Source organism: Gracilinanus agilis, chromosome 3 (assembly GCF_016433145.1).
Source record: "Gracilinanus agilis isolate LMUSP501 chromosome 3, AgileGrace, whole genome shotgun sequence".
NCBI classification, from domain to species: Eukaryota; Metazoa; Chordata; class Mammalia; order Didelphimorphia; family Didelphidae; genus Gracilinanus; species Gracilinanus agilis.
In genome coordinates, this window is record NC_058132.1 from 196,431,479 (window position 1) to 196,453,076 (window position 21,598).

General features: G+C 36.2%; 1 protein-coding gene across 1 annotated transcript in view; it reads right to left on the bottom strand.

The window, feature by feature from the left end:
- ZW10 (zw10 kinetochore protein) overlaps positions 1 to 21,598 on the bottom strand; it is a 52,239-nt gene that overhangs the window by 24,619 nt on the left and 6,022 nt on the right. Inside the window, exons 2-7 of the mRNA XM_044666329.1 lie at positions 12,272 to 12,406; positions 3,550 to 3,651; positions 3,311 to 3,388; positions 3,016 to 3,175; positions 2,403 to 2,405; positions 434 to 583 (exon numbers count right to left, since the gene is read on the bottom strand). Coding sequence (XP_044522264.1) covers positions 434 to 583; positions 2,403 to 2,405; positions 3,016 to 3,175; positions 3,311 to 3,388; positions 3,550 to 3,651; positions 12,272 to 12,406 — 628 coding nt within the window. The remainder of the gene's footprint in view (positions 1 to 433; positions 584 to 2,402; positions 2,406 to 3,015; positions 3,176 to 3,310; positions 3,389 to 3,549; positions 3,652 to 12,271; positions 12,407 to 21,598) is intronic.

The following is a 21,598-nucleotide window of genomic DNA, read 5'->3' on the forward strand; positions in this document are numbered from 1 at the left end:
TTTTTCTTTCTTAAGCCCTTACCTTCCGTCTTAGTAACAACTCTGAAGATAGGAGGGTAAGGGCTAGGCAACTAGGGTGAAGTGATTTTCCTAAGATCACACAGCTAGGAAGTATCTGAGATCAGATTTGAACCCAGGTCCTCCCAACTCCAGGCCTGACACTCTATCTATTGAGCCACCTCACTGCCCCTGAAGTGTAACTTTTGATAATCAACTAAATCAATTTGCAGAAGCCAGTGACAAAAGACCTAGGTGGTTTCAATGAAAGAGATGATCACTTTAGGACAATTCTACCTTGATGAATCCCAGGACCAAATCCCACACTACATAGTACAGACCTCTCATAGAGAATCACTTTCAGTTTCCACCTTCTTCTTTCCTCTATTAAGGCTTTCTGAGATTTCATTCCCATGAAACAAAGTATCCAACTTACTGAAGGACTTAAGTTTGGTGTGCAGCTCGCCAATAAGAGCAAATGCCAAGAGTACAGAGCTGAGAGGGGGGCCCGGGGTCTCATCTTCTTTCTGGGATGGTTTGGTACACAAGTGAAGTTCTGTCTGCAAGGTAGATTCCAAGCTGCTAACTTCAAAGGAAAAAGCAAACCATCATTAACTGTCACATAAATGCAATCACCAAATACTTCTAAGTCTACACGCCCTAGAGAGAACTAAAATATATCCATAGGGTTCCTTTTTGATATATATGTAAATATGTCTGAGTTGCAGCATGAACCAGACAGAAAGGAGAACAATATAATGGAAAGTGTACTGAAGAAAGGTCAAAGACCTGATCCTAGCTCTAGTTCTAGCTGAATGACCAAGGCAAGGTATTCTGAATGATCTCTAAGCATCTTTCTACCAGCAAAACGCTGGTTCCAGGATCCTAAATTACAGACTCAGAGTACCACTACTGGAGATAATTTTTTGGTTCAGTACTGATCTGTCCAAGATATGGGGAAAGCCATGAAACAGAGCAAGAAATACAAAGGCAATCATTCTGTTCTTGGGAGACCAGGACGTTCCAATTTTTTGACATTTCAAACAGTGATTTTATGACATCACTTGAGAGCTGAAAGATGAACCTATGTATATAACACATGTTTAGAAATGTTATTCAATGAATGAAGAAAATAGAACTCTAAGCCTCAATTTTTTTTTATATCTCCTTTATTTTGCTCCCTATCATGACAACCTATAAAACAACCTGTGCTGGTATGATGTGTTACTAAAAATTCAAGCCAGCTCTCATCTCATCTTCTGATGAACCTACTCAGCAGACAAGACATAGAAATTTACCATGGCACTCTCTCTTCAAAATGTCTGATATAAACTAAATGGGAAACATTTTGGAGAAGTAATGATATGAAAAATAGTGAACTTTTCTCTAAAGAATGGTGACTTAATTTAACATAAATAATTTAGATCCAGGAAAAAAAACTCTTATGTAAAAGAGTTTTACATAAAAGCTCAAGTACTATTTAAAAAGTTGCAAACTGAAAACATTTCACAATTTGACTCCATACCAAATTACCTTTTTTTTTTCTCTTTTAACAAGCAATAAAGGCCTGGCACTATTACTTCCTACCTAATTCTGGATTCATGATTCTACATGAGACTCGGTTTCCTCATCTGTAAAATGTGTTGGACAAGATTGTTAAGGTCCCTTCCAACTCTAAATCCTACGATTTGCTATGACCCTCGTGCACAAACTATTATCAATCTCTGTTCCTAATATTTCTTTCATTAAATCAAAGGATAATCAACCTAGAACTAGAAGGGACCTTAGAAGTCATCTAGTCTAGTCCTGTCATTTTACAGATGAAGAAACTAAGGGCCAAGAAGACTGAGTGACTTGTCCAAGGTCATATAAGTTGTATCACAGGAATTCAAATCCCAGCTCTACTATTAAGTACCTGTAAGGCCTTGAGTATGAACTTAGACTTCCTGGGCCTCAATTTCCTTATCCGTAAAATGTGGTGGGTGCACTAGATGAAATCTAAGGACATCCAGTGATCCTATGGTCACTCCTGAGTAAGCACTTGCATATATTATTGTTCCCAGAAGGAATATCATTCCATCTCCACTCTGCCCATATCCTACCCATTCTTCAAAGGCCAGCTCAAGGTCAATTTTGTCCATGAGGCATTCCATTAACTAATCCAACCTATAATAATATTAATAGCAATTGATAATCACATGATACTTTTAAGGTTTTAAAGGCACTTTACATATATGGTCTCATTTGATCTCAGTGGTCTCTACCTTACCTTCTCTTCTGGTCCTCAGTGTTTTTACTCCTTATCTAGGCTCTTCAACTGCCTACTGAATTATCTCCCAAACTACACAATAAGCTCCTCATTGGTAAGGATCTTTTACTTGTGTAAAAGATTCACTTGGGTCTACTGTCTATACTGCCTAAACCAGGACCTCACACAGAGTTAGAGCTCACTAACACTTGCTGACTAATTTGTTGATTGGTATTCTCTTTGCATGGTCACTTAACCCTTTCTTATGGATCTGCCTAGTCTACTCAGTTCTACTGTAAGCCTCTTTTGAGGGGGAGGGAGAGACAGAGTGAGTAAAGGATGTAGGATTATAATTTCTTTCACACAATAACAACTCACATTACAGGATGTTTTAGAGTCCAAAACATTTTCACCTACCTTATCTCATCTGAACCTCACAATAACCCTGTCAAGTAGGCAGAGTTAAGGACAACATGTTTTATTCTGCAGAGAAGCATCCTGAAGCTGAGAGGGGATGGGAGTGGAAGAGGATTGATCTGCATATGGTCCAGCAAATGGCAGGTAGAGCTGGGACTATAACCCAGAGTGTCTGATTCTAATCTAGTATCTTCTAGCCTCACCCCCATCCATGTCAGGGGCTAAACACAAATCAAGTACTCAATAAAAAATTTGGATGGAGTAAATGTTTCTCTGCCTTTAATATAAAAAACAAAGAGTACATGTCCATGGCAAAATGGAAGCAAAACCAGATCCCAGAAGAAGAGTTTTACCTTTGGATGGAGGAAGCTTCCACACAGCCAGTTTCTGCCACTCTTCCCCAAGGTGGTAGAGTATGTTCTGCTTCTGGATTGTGAGCTCCACACTGAGGGATTTGAAAATCTGTAATTCAAAGCCTTTCCTGGATTTTAACAACTTCAAACAGTTCTGTGCCTGGTGGTGAAATGGACACTGTTTGTTAATAGATAGTTTGGCCTCAGAGAAGGTAACACATTCTTTCTATGTTGACAGAACAAAGCAAAATAAAAAGAACATTACTGTCCATTTTCTGGAGAAACCCTTTAGTACCTTTTTCAGCTGTTGAGCAGCAGCAACATACTTTTTCTCCGATAAGGCACAATTATATTCTTCAATGGCAGTAGAAAACTGAAAAAAGATAAGACTTATATGAGTATCTAAGCATTTAGCCCCTTTTGGCTTTATAGGATAAAGAATGCAAAACGCCAAAAAGGCTCCCTCAACAATGAGGTTTATTAAATGAATGAATACCTCTATTCCCCTACAAAATTCAGTCCAAACATACTGACCTCTTGAAGTTGTTTAAGCATGCTCAGGATAACTGTGTCTCTTTCTAACTGCTGCTTCAGTTGTGTAAATTCTGCAATGGACACATGAAGGTCTTGTTGTACCTAATTAGCATATCAAAAATACATTTCCTTTTATAATGCGCCATCACCAGTAAAACAATGCATATGAAATATTTAATCAATTTATAATGAAAACTTTATTAATGTATTAATGTTGATACTTTTGATAAGGTAGATATAGGAAAATGTGTTTCAATAACATTACCTGAATTGTGCTAGGATTACAGAAGAGTTGCCATTTGATTAAAAACTCATTTAATCAGTAAATCTAATGCTGATATTTTATCGTGGTATGGTGGTGAGTCTGAGCTCTTATAGGTTTTGCCAGCTAAGCAGAAGCAATTACCCAACTAGCAAACTAGAAAGCCTACAAGAAGCCCAATAGAAGTCCATAAGTTAGAGAATTTACCCAACTATTTAATCACTAGAAATGTGGCCAAGAGATGATTACTACTTTTGGCCACAAAAATTTAAAAAATTGTCTATTAAAGTATGGAAGATGGGTTAATTGCATTGATAAAGAAAATACATCAGTGAATTCACAGACCTTCTGAAGCACTAATAAAGGTTTATTGAATAGGGTATTATTAAGTCAATTTTTTTAAACCTTTGCCTTCTGCATTAGTATCAATTCTAAAACAGAAGAGTGGCAAAGACTAAACAAATGGAATCAAGTGACTTGCTCAGGCATACAGTTAGGAAATGTCTGAAGCCACATTTGAACCTAGGTCCTCTTGACTCTAGGCCTGGTGCTCTATCTCTTGTGCTACCCCTTGTTAAGTCAATTTTCTAATTAGCTGAGTTATCCAAAAAAAATTTCATTTCACATATTATTAAAAACCTTTCTAAAATGTATCTGTCTCATTTCTTGCTATGAAAAACAGAGAATAACTAATCCCTTAAAGAATTAAAAATTCTCTAGTATCATGAGGTCATAATTCTGATCATTGATGATTTTTATATAATAAATTTTTATATAATAAATTTTATATAATAAATGCAGAATTACAGAATATTAGAACTTGAAGAGGACCTCAGAAGTCATTTAATCCAAGCCCTACTTGAAGCACAAATCCCTCTGATAGCCCTGACAAGTGGTTATCTAACTTCCTCTTACCCACTTTCAGAGAAGAAGAAATCACTATTCTGGAAGACAGACCATTCCATTTTGGGCAACTCTATCAAGAAGTTCCACCTCACATTAAGCCCAAACTCATTTTTTTTAAACCCTTAACTTCTATGCATTGGCTCCTTGGTGGAAGAATGGTAAGGGTGGGCAATGGGGGTCAAGTGACTTGCCCAGGGTCACACAGCCCAAACTCATTTTTAAGCAGTTCCCACCACTGGCCCTAGATCTTCTCTCTTGCTTTCAAGTAAAAAAAATTTTTTTTCTTCTTTTATAAAAGGTAACCTTTCAAAAACATGAAGAGAGATATCATGCCTCTCTACCCCTAACTTCCAATAAATCTCTTCTTCCCCAGCTACTTCAATGGATCCCCTTATAACATCATTTTGAGCTCCATCTCATGCTGACTGCCCTCATCTACTACTCACTTTCCAATTTATCATTATACTTTCAAAAATGTGGTGTACCTGCTTTGACAGAGAAGACTCAAGATAAAAAAAACATATTTTTAGACACAATGTGAGATCATTTTGCTTCACTATGAATATTTGTTTCAAGGGCTTTGTGTTTGTTTGGTTTTGCAAAAAAGAGTGGCAGGAGGAAAAGGATAGTAAAGGGGAAAAACAGAAAGATCATTAAGGCATGTTTTTTTTTAAACCTTTAAATTTTTTTTTTCAATTGCATGTAGAAACAATTTTTTTTAAACCCTTAACTTCTGTGTATTGGCTCCTAGGTGGAAGAGTGGTAAGGGTGGGCAATGGGGGGTCAAGTGACTTGCCCAGGGTCACACAGCTGGGAAGTGTCTGAGGCCGGATTTGAACCTAGGACCTCCCTCCCATCTCCAGGCCTGATTCTCAATCCACTGAGCTACCCAGCTGCCCCCTGTAGAAACAATTTTTAACAATTGTTATCTGACATTTTGCAGTTCAGATTCTCTCCTTCCTTTCCTTCCCCCCTCCCTGAGGCAGTAAACAGTTTGATACAGATTATACCAGTTCTGTCATGCAATACATATCTCCATATTCCTCAAGGCATGTTTTTTTTAAAAAAATGAAAAGATGAAAACAAAAATGCAGATAAGCAGGCCAATTTTGAAAAATACAGGATGAATGTATTATATACTTAAAAGAAAATGCAAGCTACACATAAGAGATATGCAGCTTCACATACATTCCTTTCTCTATTCTGGTATATAAATGGAAATATCCACTTTATTTGAGATTTGCTAAGTTCAGAATAAAAATAAAATGTGTTTTTAAACAAATAGTAAACATGCACTTGGAACAATATTGGTAAAGTGGTCTGGACAGCATCACATTATACAGAGAGGGACTATAACCTTCCTCACTCAGGATACTATGCTTTTATTAATCTAATATGACATTAATTTCATCTAGCCTCATCTCTCCAATCTGATATTTGTTCAGCTCATTTTTTTAGAGCAGGTAAGTAGCACAATGGATAGAATGCTGGGCCCAGAGTTAGAAAGGTCCAAGTTCAAATCCAGCCTTCAAGGAGATACTTCCTAGCTATATGACCCCAGGCAAGTCACTTAATCACAAGTGCCTGGCCCTTACTGCTCTTCGGCTTTGGAACCAATAATGAATTCTAAGAGAGAAGAAAGTTTGTTCTTTTAAATCCTTACCTTCCATCTTAGAATCTATACTATATATTGTTTCCAAGGCAGAAGAATGGTAAGAGATAGAGAATAGGAGTTATGTGACTTGCCCAGGGTCACACAACAAGGGAGTATCTGAGGTCACACTTGAACCTAGGACCACCTCTCTCTAAGCCCTGGCTCTCTATATACTGAGACATCTAGCTGCCCACCCAGAAGAGAATTTTTAAAATAATTTAGTATTAGACAAGAGAAAGGAACTTGGGTGTAGCTGTCCAGGTGTCAACAAATTAGGATGGAAGAAACAACTTGTAGTTGAAGACCTTCCCAGGGAATTTGTCACAGTCTTCCAGCAGAGCTACTGGATACATCAAAAAAGGGCTGTAGACTTTACTTATAGCAGGTATGGAGAATAGAGATACAATTTAATCTACTAATTAAAACTCAAAACTTAGCTGGGCCTTCTTCCTAGGAGAGAAAAGTAAAGGAGCTCAAGAAATACCTGTCATCTATTCTTTGGACTCTCAAGGAGAATGATTTTTTTCTAATGAAATAAGGACATCAATATCAAAATGGAAAAGGGATTCTAACCTGTATCAGGAGGATGGAAGTTGGGAAAATGTCACACAGTGAGAGAAAGGAGTGCTGAACACTTGGAGCTAAGTAATAGCAATAGGGCTCTTTCTGAGGGGGAAGACCCCTGAAATATGTGAGGAGAAAGCAGCTCTTTGTCTTCTGAGGAATGATAATATGGATCCCCAGGTGAGATCAAGTGAGAGATAATCCAGAAAGGGTCAGAAGAAAAACAAATGAGTTATGATAGTTGGATACTTCCTACTGAGGGCTAGAAAGGCAAGCTATTTGTCAAGCTATTTACAAGAAAAGGGCCTCTTATCTTCCCAGGGCATCTAAGGTGTGACAAAGAACCTCCCAAGACTTGTCAAACAAGATGATTACTTCTGGGAATTCACTAGGGCAAAAATGATACTATATCATAAGGAATCTAGAAAGCATTGCTAAAGATTATGAAGTCTGGGACAAGAAATTGAAGACCTTAGGGGCACAGGTAATGCTTTATGTCACTCCTAACAACTGAAGACAAAAGCTACAAATAAGAAATGCTGTAAAAATAGCATCAGGGGTATGAAAGCACAGAAGGGAAAGTTGTCAAAGAACATTAAGGTCAAAAAAGAGTACAGGGAAGAAATGCTGGGGAAAGAGTAGGTCAAGGAGGGGCAGGACTAGGGAAAGAAGAGCTCAAGGAAGAGATAGGATTACTACTTAGAGTGGAGAGATCATCCAGTGATCATGGATGAAAAGTGAAGGCAAGACCGACCAACTCTTTGCTTCTGTTTTTTCTTCCAAGGTGAATGTTTGGATTGGAAATTACCTTTATGTTCTAAAAGAGAATGGAAAACTCTGCTGCCCCCTAACCTCAACACAATCCCTCTGCACAGACTCTCCACCAGGCCTGGGTTCCTCTCCTTTCTTTCATTTCTGAATTCTGAGCTTTCAAGAATCAACTCAGGTACCAACCACCTCATTCACAAAGTTTCACTCAGTCTTCTAATTGTGAGTGTTTTCTCCCTCCTCAGGTCATCTTACTCTTAGTTTATGTATTTGCACTCTGTCTCTCGCTCAGGGATACAAGCTTCTTAAGGGAAAGGGCTATTTTTCCTTCTGTTTCTGTTTTCCCAGTCAGGCTCAGCACCTTGTAAAGCAAAGACTTTTAATAAATGTTTGCTAACTTTATAGTGATAAAATACTTAGTTGCCCTTGAAAAGTTCAAGCCTCCAATCCCAGAAAAACCACTTCCTAAGGTACTAAGAAAAAATGGCAAATGTGATTGCTTAGTCTCTGCCAATAGTCTCTGAAAGATGAAAATAAAAGCAATATCAAATAATGGGAGGAAGACTAATAAATATTTTCAAAAAGAAGAGAGAACAGAATCTGCAAAGTAGAGGCAAATAAAGCTGATTTTGATTCCTGCTGAAATTCCTGGTAAAAAAATAAAGAGTAAATAATACTATTAAAAGATATCATTAGTGAACAACAAACAAACAAAAAACACCCCAAGTACTCATCACAAAGATTTAGCACAGCTTCATCAAGAACAGGTCATGATGGACTAGTCTCATTTCTTTTTGAAAAGGGTTGCTCAACTAGTTGATCAGGGGAATACTTTAAATACTGTTTACCTAGATGTAAGCATGGCATTTCATAAAGTATTTCATGCTAATCTTTTTGACAAAAAAGGGAGTCATCAGCCAGACAATAGTATAGCTTATTGGATTCAGAACCCACTGGTTATGTCCCTAAAGTTTTCCTTTTCTTACCCGAGATTTCATAAGGTCCTAATTGAACTGACCCTCAAAAGACCCAAACCTTTATCCTTAATGACTCAAAGTTAACCTGGAAGGAGGCCTCTAGAGGAGTATCCCAGGGATCTTTGCTGGACCCTGTCAAGCACTTAACATTTATCAATTCTTTTCATAAAGACCCAAGTGGGTATGTCTGTCAAATTTGCATAAAACATTAAGTTGAGACGGATAGCAAACATGTTGGATGGGAGAATTAGAATTCCAAAAGATCTTGATATGTTAGGACATGGGGCCAAGTCTAATAGAATGAAATGTAAATGGAATGAATATAAAATCTTACTCTGGGGTGGGGTTTGATAGGGGAGAGAGAGAGAGAGAGAGATGTAAAGGTTAAAATTCATGCTTAGACAATGATTATATGAAATTATGTGATCGCCAGTATTTACTATATCTTGAGTCAGAAATTTATTTACAAATATTTACAAATAGAGAGGAAACAATAAAGAGGAAAAATGTAAGGGGGATAGAGGAAGCTGTCTATCCTATCAACCTAAATGTTTTGTTCCAGGTCTGCTTAATCCAGACAGAGATTAATTAGCTCTCAACTAGGAAGGCTGGTAGTGAGTAACCACACGGCCTCCTAACAAGATGGAAGCTAGTCTCTCCAGAAGCTAGGAAAGGGATCAGGCTTTTACTCACCCAACAAAGTAATACAAGAGTCAGAGTCCAAGTAGAAGTCGAGCTCAGAGCCCACAATCCAAGCCATAGTCTACAATGAAACTCCCTCAAAGACTAAGACTATCTCCAGAAGACAATCTCTTCAGACTATCTTCTCAAAGACAATCTGCCCTGCAGGAGTTCGGGGCTTGCTTTTTATGGTGACTTCTTGTCCCTTCCCCTTTTCACAAGGGCCAATCACAGCTTCCAAACTGTCCAGGGAGCAGTGTTGTAGGAACCACTTCTCACCTTCTAGAGAAGTGAATACTCATCAAAAGATTTCACAGATTCCTGGCTGATTGAGGTATGAATTCTCATTTCCTGGCTGATTGAGTTGAAAAGGTGGAGAGCTCCTCCACCTAGTGCTAATTAGGGTATTTAAGCTTTTGTTGATTCAATTCAAAAGTAGACAAAGGAGCTTTAATCCTGTCTTCACAATCTGGTGAGGTACTAAGTAGAGGTACTTAAGTTATGGTTAACCAAAGTGTTAAGTCAAAATAGACAAAGGAAATAAAAGATTCCCTTTCACAAGTAAACTCAGAGAGAACAAAGAATTCCCTTTGTGTGTGTGTGTGAGAGAGAGAGAGAGAGAGAGAGAGAGAGAGAGAGAGAGAGACAGAGACAGAGACAGAGACAGAGACAGAGACAGAGACAGAGAGAGAGAAAAACTCCACTAGTACAAAATCCCCATGGCTACACAGCAGTTTGCCTGAAAAATACTTGGAGTTTTGATGAACTATAAGTTTGTTATCCCCCAAGAATATGCTATGGAAGCCATGGGCTACATTAAAAGAGGAAGAATATCCAGGACAAAAGTGGTGACAGTCTTGCTATATTCTGCCCTGGTCAGATGACATCTAGAAGATTGACTAATAAGCTAAAGATTATTCAGAAGGAGGTGAAGGTCCTAAAAATCAAAAAAATATAAGCATTAGTTGAAAGGAAATAGGGTTGTTAAGCATGAAGGAGATAAACCCTATGGGGGAACATGACAACTGTATTAAAGCATCAGACAGGATCAGGCTTGTTTTGCTTGAAATGAGTGGGCAGAACTAGGAATAATGGATGAATGTATAAAGATGATTGTGGCCAGATCTAAGGAAAAACTTGCTAACTCTCAGAACTTTCCAAAAGTAAAGTGGGAAGTCTTGAAAAATAGTGGGCACTTTCTCACAGGAGAACTTCTAGCAAATGCTGACCACTTGCTGGATACACTGTTGTAGAGCTTCTTGTTCAAAAAAGACTTTGCCTGAGGTCCCTTCCAATTTGGAGAGCTGTGCTTTTATGAATCAGTACTGACCACAAAACACATAATATCATAGGAGGGATTACTTATTTAGTTTCTTGTTCTTTGCCTATTTCTTCTCAAGGCTAGAGTTAATTTATGTAAAAGTGTTTAAAAAAAAAAAAAAAAGCAGGGGCAGCTAGGTGGCTCAGTGTATAGAAAGTCAGATGGAGAGATAGGAGGTCCTGGGTACAAATATGGCCTCAGAACCTTCCTAGCTGTGTGATTTTAGGCAAGTCACTTAATCCTCATTGCCTAGCCTTTACCACACTTCTGCCTTGGAACCAATATTTGGTATCAATTCTAAGACAAGTTACGGGTTTTTAAAAAACAACAAGAGAAAAGCACCATATAAAAGCAAAATGTTATTTATTCCATTTTCAAACTTACTTTGAGAATGCATCAGGAAAAGCACTTTTGTCCTTAAATGAAGGAAGAAATATTTAAGTGTAATGGGGAGATTAAACATTAGCACCTAGGTTTACCTATATTCATCTGTCTGTCTTTTCCTTGTGAGATATGGATGGGTCCCAGTTTATTATTGTTCCCCATTCCCAATATTATCTTTTTTCATAAGCACCTACTATGTGCCAGGCACTAGCTAAGTGTTTTATAATTATATCATCTCAGTTCGTGATACTGAGACCATGGGAGCTAGGTGCTATTTTTATCCCTATTTATAAAGTTGAGGAAACTGAGGTAGATCAACAAGACTTGCCCAGAAGACTTGTTGCACAGCTCAGAAGTGTCCAAAATTGATCTGAATTCAACTTCCTGACTAAAGTATTGGCCTGAGCCCACTATCCACTATACTACCTAACTCTTTAAGAGAAAGAAATAATACCAAGCTTTTCCTTGTCTCCATGCATTGCTTGAGAGCAGGTGATGTATTTTTTTTTACATATCACTGAAGGATTTTTAGCAGGGTATCCTGAAGGAGAAAGAAGTAACATATGGCAAGCAAGTCAGATGACCACCACCACCTTGGCAGTCATCTCCCCTCACAATCTAAGCAGTTGTTCAAGCCCCATCATCATCCTGGATGATCATCTTAGAAAGATGAAGCCTGGCCACTGTTCCTACAGGTGCTAAAGCCATAGCTACTGAAGACCCAGAAAAGAAAGGTTTTGCCACCAAAATCTTTGGTATGAACAAATGGTTCAACAGCAGAAATTGATAAAATTTTATTGGTAGAAATGATATTAAAGAAGGGGCATTAACATCTACTTTTGATGTCTTACCCAAGTGACTTCCATATGTCTCCTCCATTAGAATGTGAGCTCCTTGAGAGCAGGTGATGTCTAACTTTTCTATTTGCATTTCCAACAATGAACCTTTAGTAAGCATTTAATAAATGCTTTCAATTCATTCATTCATTTTTTCACTTTGGATAAGGGTTTCACAGAATGGCCAGAGAAATTTGGAGTCAGAAGGGATTATTTGGTGCAAATTTTTCATGTTACAGATGAAGAAACTGAGGCATGGAGTGACCAGAGTTGGGTCAATTATATTGTTTCAATAAACTTTATATGAGAATAAGTAATTTGCCTTCCCAAAATTACCAAGTGTCTGGTTGGTGCACTTACTGGCCTTACCTCACTTTCTACCCTGGATTTCAGCAGGTCAATGTCATCACACAGTTCATCCACCTGAGTTACCAAGTCCTGGGCACTTTGCATGCTAGGCAAGAATTCATTGTACTTCTTATTGATCATACTGCAGACTTCACCCTGCAATTCAAAATGAGATCACCGTAGATTATTGAGGAGTTAGGATTTCTCTAAGAATTACCTTCCACCAGGGTCTCTCTCATCCTGGAGACTGCCAGACAATCAATTATGCCTTTCTCTTTCAGGTCAACGTCTCCCAAACCTAAACTTTCAGGGATAAACAGGAAAGAAGGAATCACTGGAGCTTAGCACTGCCTAAAAGGGTCACTGGCTCCTAATGTTGCCCAGAACTTATCTAAGCATTTGGGGAAGGGGCAAAAAAAGGAGTTAAAAAAAGAATCATATCAAAATATCCTCATTTTGAATTAAACACACTCAGATAAAAATAAATTTCCAATTATGCTTGTATTCATGGAAAAGGGGATAGACAAACAATGGTTTTTCTTTCCAAAAGCACAAATATACTCTTTATTCAACATCTTTAATCCATCACCTTTTGGTCAGTATATAGTAGCATAGATCTTCTTTGCATGTATTCTGGAATAGTAGTTAATCATTAAAATTATCAGTTTTGACATCTTTCAAAGTTCTAAGTCTCTAGCAATATTATTATCAATTATTACCTTGTTATTTTTCAGGTCACTCTGCAATTCAGATGATTTGAGTTTTCAATGAAATTGCCTATCTTTGATAGTATATTTATAAATACTATCCCAATTTATATATATTTATATATACGTATATATATACTATCCCAATTTATATATATATAAATATATCCCAATTATATACCAATTTTTCTTCAGCTATTACACTATAGTTAGAGATCACATTTGAGTTTCCAGGTCATAACAAAAGAAGCTGTTAAAAATATTTTTGTACAGTTGGAATCTTTTCTTCTTACTTTGACTTAAGGGAATATACACATACATCCTAGTGATGTCACTGGGTCAAGAGGTATTACTTTTGGGGCTTCATGCCTTCACCAAAACTGAATTGATTTAAGTGTTTATAACTATTAGTGAATTTAGGCACATATGATTTATGGTTTTAGATTTTAATTTTTAACATTCATTTTCTTCCACTCTGACCTTCCTTCCTTCCTCCTTCTTCAGACTCATAAAACTAATACATAGACAAGGAAAATAAATTCCCCAAAATTTTGTCATTTCCATTAATGTGATGAAACATGATGTACTAGAAGAATGATGATTGTAAGGGTTGCAGACAAACATGTGAAGGACAGTATAAACTAATGAAAAACAAAGGAATCAAAACCAGAACACCTTACAAATAACAATATGGTAATAAAAGATTTAAGAATCCAGAATTCTACAATACACTATCTGCAAGAAAAACATTTAAAGTAGGGAGACACCCAAAGGTAAAGGTAAAGGATTGAAGGAGAATCTGTTATGTTTCAGTCAAAATTTAAAAATACAGAGTAGGGGCAGCTAGGTGGTTCAGTGGATTGAGAGCCAGATCTAGAGATGGCAGGTTCTAGATCCAAATCTGGCCTCAGATACCTCCTAGCTGTGTAATCCTGAGCAAGTCACTTAACCCCCATTGCCTAACCTTTACCACTCTTCTGCTTTGGAAACAATACACAATATTTATTCTAAGAAGGAATGTAAGAGTTTTTATAAAAACAAAAATTTTATTTTTATTTAAAAAGCAGAGGAAATAACTTATGATCTCAAAGCAAAAGTGATCTAATTTTAAAAAGATAAGATTACATCTTAATAAAAGGAACCACAAATGATGATGTAACATCATTATTAAACATTGTAAGAGTATAAAACTAGATATTTAAGGTATGGTCACCAGAAATCGATTAACTCAATTTCAAAATAAAATAGACCCAAGTCAGGATGACTTTTTTTTTATTTGTTGTCATTGTTTTGTTTTGTTTTGTTTTGTTTTCAGAATGACTTTATGATGATTTATTTACAATTAAGAAGGTTAAAGGTAGGGAAATTGAGAGAGAGAGAAACCCTAGCCCAGACCAGAGGCCCAGACCAGGTAAGAATTTAGAGGCCCCAGTAGAGGGGCACAGAGGTTAATTAAACAAGGCTTCTAGCCACAAGGCCTTTTACCATTAGAGAGGCAAGAAAGGCCTCCTTAAGACTAGAGCATCCAGAAATGCCAAGGGAAGAGAAAGAAAGTCAGCCTAACTTACCCAAGTGACAATTCAAAGGGAAGCAGTCTGAGGTCTCAACAGAGATCCTTCAACACCAAGTTCAAAGCACCAACTGCCTCCACAGGAAGTTACCATCATATTTAAAAGATAGCATCTTTCATCACTTCCTGCATCCACCTCCAATTTCAAGTGGACAAATGGCAGCCTCAATACTGTTTTGGACAGCCCAAAGGGCAGTCCCTTTTTTTTGATCTGTTACTTATTATCACGTGTGGGTAACAGACCTTCCCCTCCCCACTTAATTCTAAGTTGGGTGGGGTGACATTATTTCTGATGGCTAGAGTCTAAACAATGAACGAGAATTAGCTAATTCCATTTACACAACATATATGCACCAAATAGTATAGCATCCAAAAATTTTTTTTTTCCAAACCCTTACCTTCTGTTTTAGAATCATTGATTCTAAGGCAGAAGAGTGGTAAGGGCTAAGCAATGGGGTCAAGTGACTTGCCCAGGGTCACACAGCTAGGAAGTGTCTGTGGCCAAATTTAAACCCAGGACCTCCCATCTCTGGGCCTGGCTCTCAATCCACTGAGCCACCTAGCTGCCCCCAAGCATCCAAATTCTTAAAGGAGAAGTTACACGAGTTACAAAAGGAAATAGACAAAATAAATAAATAAATAAATTATGCTGGTAGGGGACATTAACCTTCCCCTCTCAGACTTAGATAAATCAAACCAAAATAAGAAAGAAATTAAGGAGAGGAATAGAATTTTAGAAAATTGGATTTAACAGACCTCTGAAGAAAACTGAATAGGAATAGAAAGGAATATACCTTTTTCTCAGCAGCACATGGCATCTTCACAATGTTTACATACTAAGACATAAAAGCCTCACAACTAAATGCAGAAAAGCAAAAATATCAAATGCCTCCCATAATGCTACAAAACTTATTCAGCAAAAGGCTGGAGGGAAAAAAAAGACTAAAAAGTAATTGGAAACTAAATAACTTTATCCTAAAGAATGAGTGGATCAAAGAACAAATCATAGAAACAATTAACAATTTCATTAAAGAGAATGACAATAAGAATCCAACAATACCAAAACTTATAGGATACAGGCAAAAGCAATACTTAAAAGAAAATTTATATTTCTAAATTCTTAAATCAATAAAATAGATTAAGAGCAGACCAACAAATTGTGCCGGACGCCATCAAAGCTGTGAGGTTAGCACGGCTACTCACAAGCTCTGACAATCCAGCATGGCAGGTTGTCAGGAGGATGGAAATTCCACACTCAGTTTACCCCATGTGATTCTTTTTACAGTGACATTCACTTGCATTGAAATTATTGCAATAAATATCCTTATCCAGCTCAAAGGAGACACAGAAAAACAATACGGGTTCATGGCAAGAACAATCACAGCCATAGACTACCCACTATCCAAAAATAAACCCCTGTACAACCCCCTAGATTATAGAAATTTCCCCTAGAATCAGCCTAGCAAAAAACCAGCAATTAGTGAGTTAATGCAAGTTTCTAAAGTTCCCAGCAAGAAAATACCTGGCCTGAGTTTGTTCCCAAACTCCTACAGACCATAGAAACAGTGAAACACAAGGAAATTAAGGCAATGACAAACTAGCACAGAATCACCCTACCAGAACTGTATTCTTAGTGATCCTATAACAGAAAAAACACCATGGGAACAAAACATTGGACCAGACTGATATTATTGTATCTTATTGGATGTAATCAACTACCATAACTATCTCCTTGACTGATGATGGGAATGAATAGTATAATGTAACTATATACATAATATAATTAGTTAAAATATAATTAAATATTATGCTTAGCTAGAAACTGATGTACTAGTACCTTAACCATGGCTGAAAAGAATAAGTTCAAACTGAGCCACCCTGTAATGAATAATTTTTGACAAGCTGCTTCTTTGTTTAACCACAGTAAGATATTTGGTAAATGTCAATCTTGTGATGTTTCAAAAGTTAATATGTGATTTTGAATGTATGGGAAGAAAAAAAACCTGTATGAGATCATAAAGAAAAGAGGGTATAAAAATTAAAATCAGCAGATGGCAAGAGAGAGAGAAGGAACAGCCTCTGCAATTTTGACTTGTACTCTGGCTCATTTTCATTTCATTCTTCACCACACCATCCTACCTCCAGAGACCCAACCAAGCAAAGAGTGGGCTCTTCGCAAAATTGGGCATGCAACTAAAAAGAAACCAGAAAAATAACACATTTAAAATATTCAGTTAAACTAATTCCAAATTAGAAATCCTGAAACTCAAAGAAGAAATTAATGAAATTGAAAGTAAGAAAATCACTGAACTAATAAATCAAAAAAGGAGCTGGTTTTACAGGGGGAGAGGGGGAATACACAAAAGATAAAACATTAATTGACTTGATTAAAAAGAAGAAATCCAAATTACCAGTATCAAAAATGAAAAGGGTGAATTTACACCAATGAAGAGGCTATTAAAGCAATTAGTACAAGTTATTTTGCCCAATTATATGCAAATAAATATGACAATCTATGTGAAATATAGAATATTTTTAAATATGAATTGTGTAGATTAACAAAAGAGGAATTTGAATACTTAAATAACCATATCTCAGAAAAAGAAATTGAACAAGCAATCAATGAATTCCCTAAGTAAAAAAGCTCCAGGGCCAAAATGGATTCACAAGTGAATTCTACCAAACATTTAAAGAACAATTAAATCTAATACTATACAAATTATTTAGAAAAATAGCTGAGGAAGGAATTCTAAAAAAATATGGTGTGATACCTAAACCAGGAAATGAAAAAACAGAGAAAGAAAACTATAAATCATTCTCCCTAATGAATATTGATGCAAAAAATTTAAACAAAATACTAGCAAAGCTAATATATCACAAGAATCATACACAATGACTAAATAGGTTTTATATCAAGAATGCAAGGATGATTCAATGTTAAGAAAACCATCAACACAACTGACCATATCAATAACAAAACCAAGAGAAACCATTCTCAATAGATGCAAAAAAAAGCTTTTGACAAAATACAGCATCCATTCCTATTTAAAAACACTAAAGAATACTGGAATAATTGGAACATTCCTCAAAATGATAAATAGCATCTATCTAAAACTATCAACAAGCTTTATCTGTAATGAGCAGTAATATCAGGAGTGAAGCAAGGATGCCTGTTATCACTACTACTCTTCAATATTGTACTAAAAATGCTAGCTAACCCAGTAAGAGAAGAAACTGAATGATAGAATAGGTAATGAGGAAATAAAGCTATCACTCTCCACAAAGAATCAACCAAAAACTTATCAAAACAATTAACAACGTTGTCAAAGTTGCAAGATACAAAATAAACACAGATAAATCATCAGCATTTCTCTATAATACCAATAAAGTTTAACAGCAAGGGATTGAAAGAGAAATCCCAATTAAAACAATTGTAGACAATATAAAATACCTGGGAGACTACCTGATAAGACAAATACAAAAATTGCATGATCACAATTACAAAAGAACTCATTATTTAACAAAAACTGTTAGGAAAACTAGAAAAAAGTATTACAGAAACTAGGGACAGACAATACTTCATGCAATATACCAAAGCAAAATCAAAATAGACACATAGACAGATTTAGAAATAAAGGGGGACACCATAAAGAAATTAGGGGAGTATAGAATGGTTTACCTGTCAGATCTATATAGAGAGGAAGAATTTATGTCCAAACAAGCTATAGGGAATATTACAAGATGCAAAATAGATAAAATGGACTACATTAAATTAAAAAGATTTTTGCACAAATAAAACCAATGCAACCCAGGTTAGAAGGGAAACAAAAAACTGGGGGAAAAAAAAATTTTATACCAAGTGTCTCAAAAAAAGGCTTCATTTCTCAAATATATAAGAATTCAAAGTATTCCCCAATTCACAAATGGTCAAAGGATATGAAATTAAAACTATCTTAAGTCATCAGAAAAAAATGCTCCAAATCACCATGAATTAGAGAAATGCAAAGTAAAACAACTCTGAGGTATTACCTCACAACTATCAGACTGGTTAATATGACAAAAAAGAAAAACGACAAATGTTGGAGAGGATATCAGAGAGACACTAATATATTGTTGATTGAACTACGAACTGATACAATCATTTTGGAGAGCAATGTGGAACCATGTCCAAAGGGCCATGACCCAATGATACCGCTACTTGGTTTGTATCCCAACAAGATCAAAGATAAGGGAAAACAGTAGTGAAAGACTTACTTGTACAAAAATACTCATAACAGCTCTTTTTGTGGAAGCAAAGAATTAGAAACTGAAGGGTTGTCCATCAATTGGAGAATGGCTGAAGAAGTTGTGATATATGATTGTAATATAATACTACTGTAGCATAAGATATGATGAACAAGACCATCATTAAAAAAAATCTGAAAAGACATATAAAATGACACAAAGTGAACAGAACAAGGAGAACCTTGTACATATTACAGTAATGACAAATCATAATTAACTGAGAATGACTTGACTATTATCAGCAATGCAAGGATCCAGGACAACCCCAAGGGACTCATTACAGAAAAGGTTATCCACTAACATTGAAGTACCTGAGAGAGACTGGATGGAGATTGAAGCATGCCATTCTTCACTTTATTTCCTCCATGAATTTTTCTCTAGTATAAATGATATATGTATTCTGTCATAACATGAACTTAGAAATATGCATTGTATGACAACACTTGTACGACATGTCATATTACCTGCCATCTTGGGGACATTGGAAAGAAGAACAGAACATGGATCAGAAAAATTTCAGAAAATGATTATTAAAATTGTTAAAAAATTAAATAGTAATAATAATAAAGACTTAGGAACACGATAAATACAATGAACAACTTTATTTCCAGAGGAAAAATAATGAAATAAGCAGCCCACATAGAGAAAGAGATGAAAGATTCAGAGTGCAGAATGAAACACAGAATTTTTTAACATGGACAATGCAGGAATATTTTTTCTCAGTACACATATTTGTAAATTCTCTGCAATATTTGTGATTATCATTTTTAATTACTTTTTCCAATCTGAAAATCTTTCCAATTATTAGTAATTTGAATTAGTGATTACAGAGGTGGAACATATTTTCTTCATTAGGTTGTTAAAAACTTGAATATCTTCCTTTAGAAGTTTATTAAGGAGGGGCAGCTGGGTAGCTCAGTGGAGTGAGAGTCAGGCCTAGAGACAGGAGGTCCTAGGTTCAAACCCGGCCTCAGACACTTCCCAGCTGTGTGACCCTGGGCAGGTCACTTGACCCCCATTGCCCACCCTTACCAATCTTCCACCTATGAGACAATACACCGAAGTACAAGGGTTTAAAAAAAATTTAAAAAAAAAAAGAAGTTTATTAAGGATTGGCTCTTTTATATAAATCTGTATCTATTCTTTATATATTTTGGATATGAAACCTCTATTAGAGAAACTTACTGCAAATAATTTCCCCTCAACTGCTTCCCTTTATATGTTTGCTACCTTGGATTCTTCATGTGCTGCAAATTCTCCATCTTATTTTGTATGATTTTCTCCACTATGGTGATGCACTCTTCCCCTCTTCATAATTTACAAAATGAATATTCACCAAAGTTCTTCTGATTTCTTTGAGATGACCTTTCATATCCCAGTCATGTATTCATTTGGAGCTAATCCTGGTCTACACAGATGTTGGATTATATCTGGTTTCTACCAGACTGTTTGCCAGTTTCCCAAGGATTTTATAATGATTAGTAAAATCTAGCCCCAACAACTGAGGTCTTTGGATTTGTCCACCACAAAGTTACCAGACTCATTTGTATATTACACATGTGTATTACATATGTAATCTGTACAAGTTCTTTATTCTTCAGTACAAAATAGTTTTAGTGACTATCTCTCTCTGCTATAGTTTCAGATTTGGTCCTTATAGGTCTCCTGACTTCAATCTGGAAGAGGCTTTAGAAACAGAAATATGAATGTACTTTGATGAGAATGCAGATTATGTGTCAAAAGGGAACACAGAGGCCAAAAAGTCCAATCTCTGCATTTTAGAGATGAGTAAATTGCAGAATAGAGGTTGTGCTTCACAATTATACAGCTAGTGTGCATCTGAAGATTTTGAACCCATTTTGCCAACTCTAAACTCAGTTCCATATCCATTGCAATATATTGCTTTTACCTACACTGTTCTGAACTGAACTGAACAGAACTGAATTCGATTTAAATAAAAAGCAAAGTGATTAAATTATTAAACCTTTTAGCCCTGACTGCTCTGAGACATGATCTGGGGAAAATAATAATAGCTACTATTTAAATAGTGATTTAATACAGCCAAAGCATTTTACAAATATTGCCTCATCTTATCCTTTTGCTGACCGTGGGAGATAGGTGCTATTACTAGCCCACTACACAGACAAAGAAACTCTGGTAGGATTAGGTTAAGTGGTTTGCCCAGAGTCACACAGGTAGAAATTATCAGTGACTAAATTTGGACTTGGGTCTTTTGGATTCAGGGCAGCCCTCTATCTACTATGCCACCCAGCTGCCTAAAGAAATCATTACAAAAGTAAACATTCAACAATTACCAAAATATACCAAGAATTGAGCAAGCTAACATCATGAAATAAAGATAGTACCCATCAATGAGACGATCACTGAAGAAATGATGGTATTCGAATACCATGAAATACTTACAGAAGAATAATAAGTAAACTTAGGATGTTAGAGAGATTTGATCCATTTTTAGCACTTTGTGCACAGAAAGAAATTTGTGATGTCTAATAAGATTTGTACTAAAGGAAGAGGCCTTCCATCAGTTTTATCAAGGAATATTTTCCCTGTATATCCAAGTCTGAGTTCTAAGTAAAGGTCTTCCCACAATTATTGCTTTTTATAAGGCTTCTTTCCAGTATGAATATTGCAAGGTCTAGTAACTTCCGTCTTCCTGAAAAGACAGGTACTGACTGAGCACATTCAGAAATCTTCTTTCGTCTATGAATCCTCTGATGTAAAGAGATGATTTTTAGCTAAAGATTTTCTTAAATAGAATTCAAATAA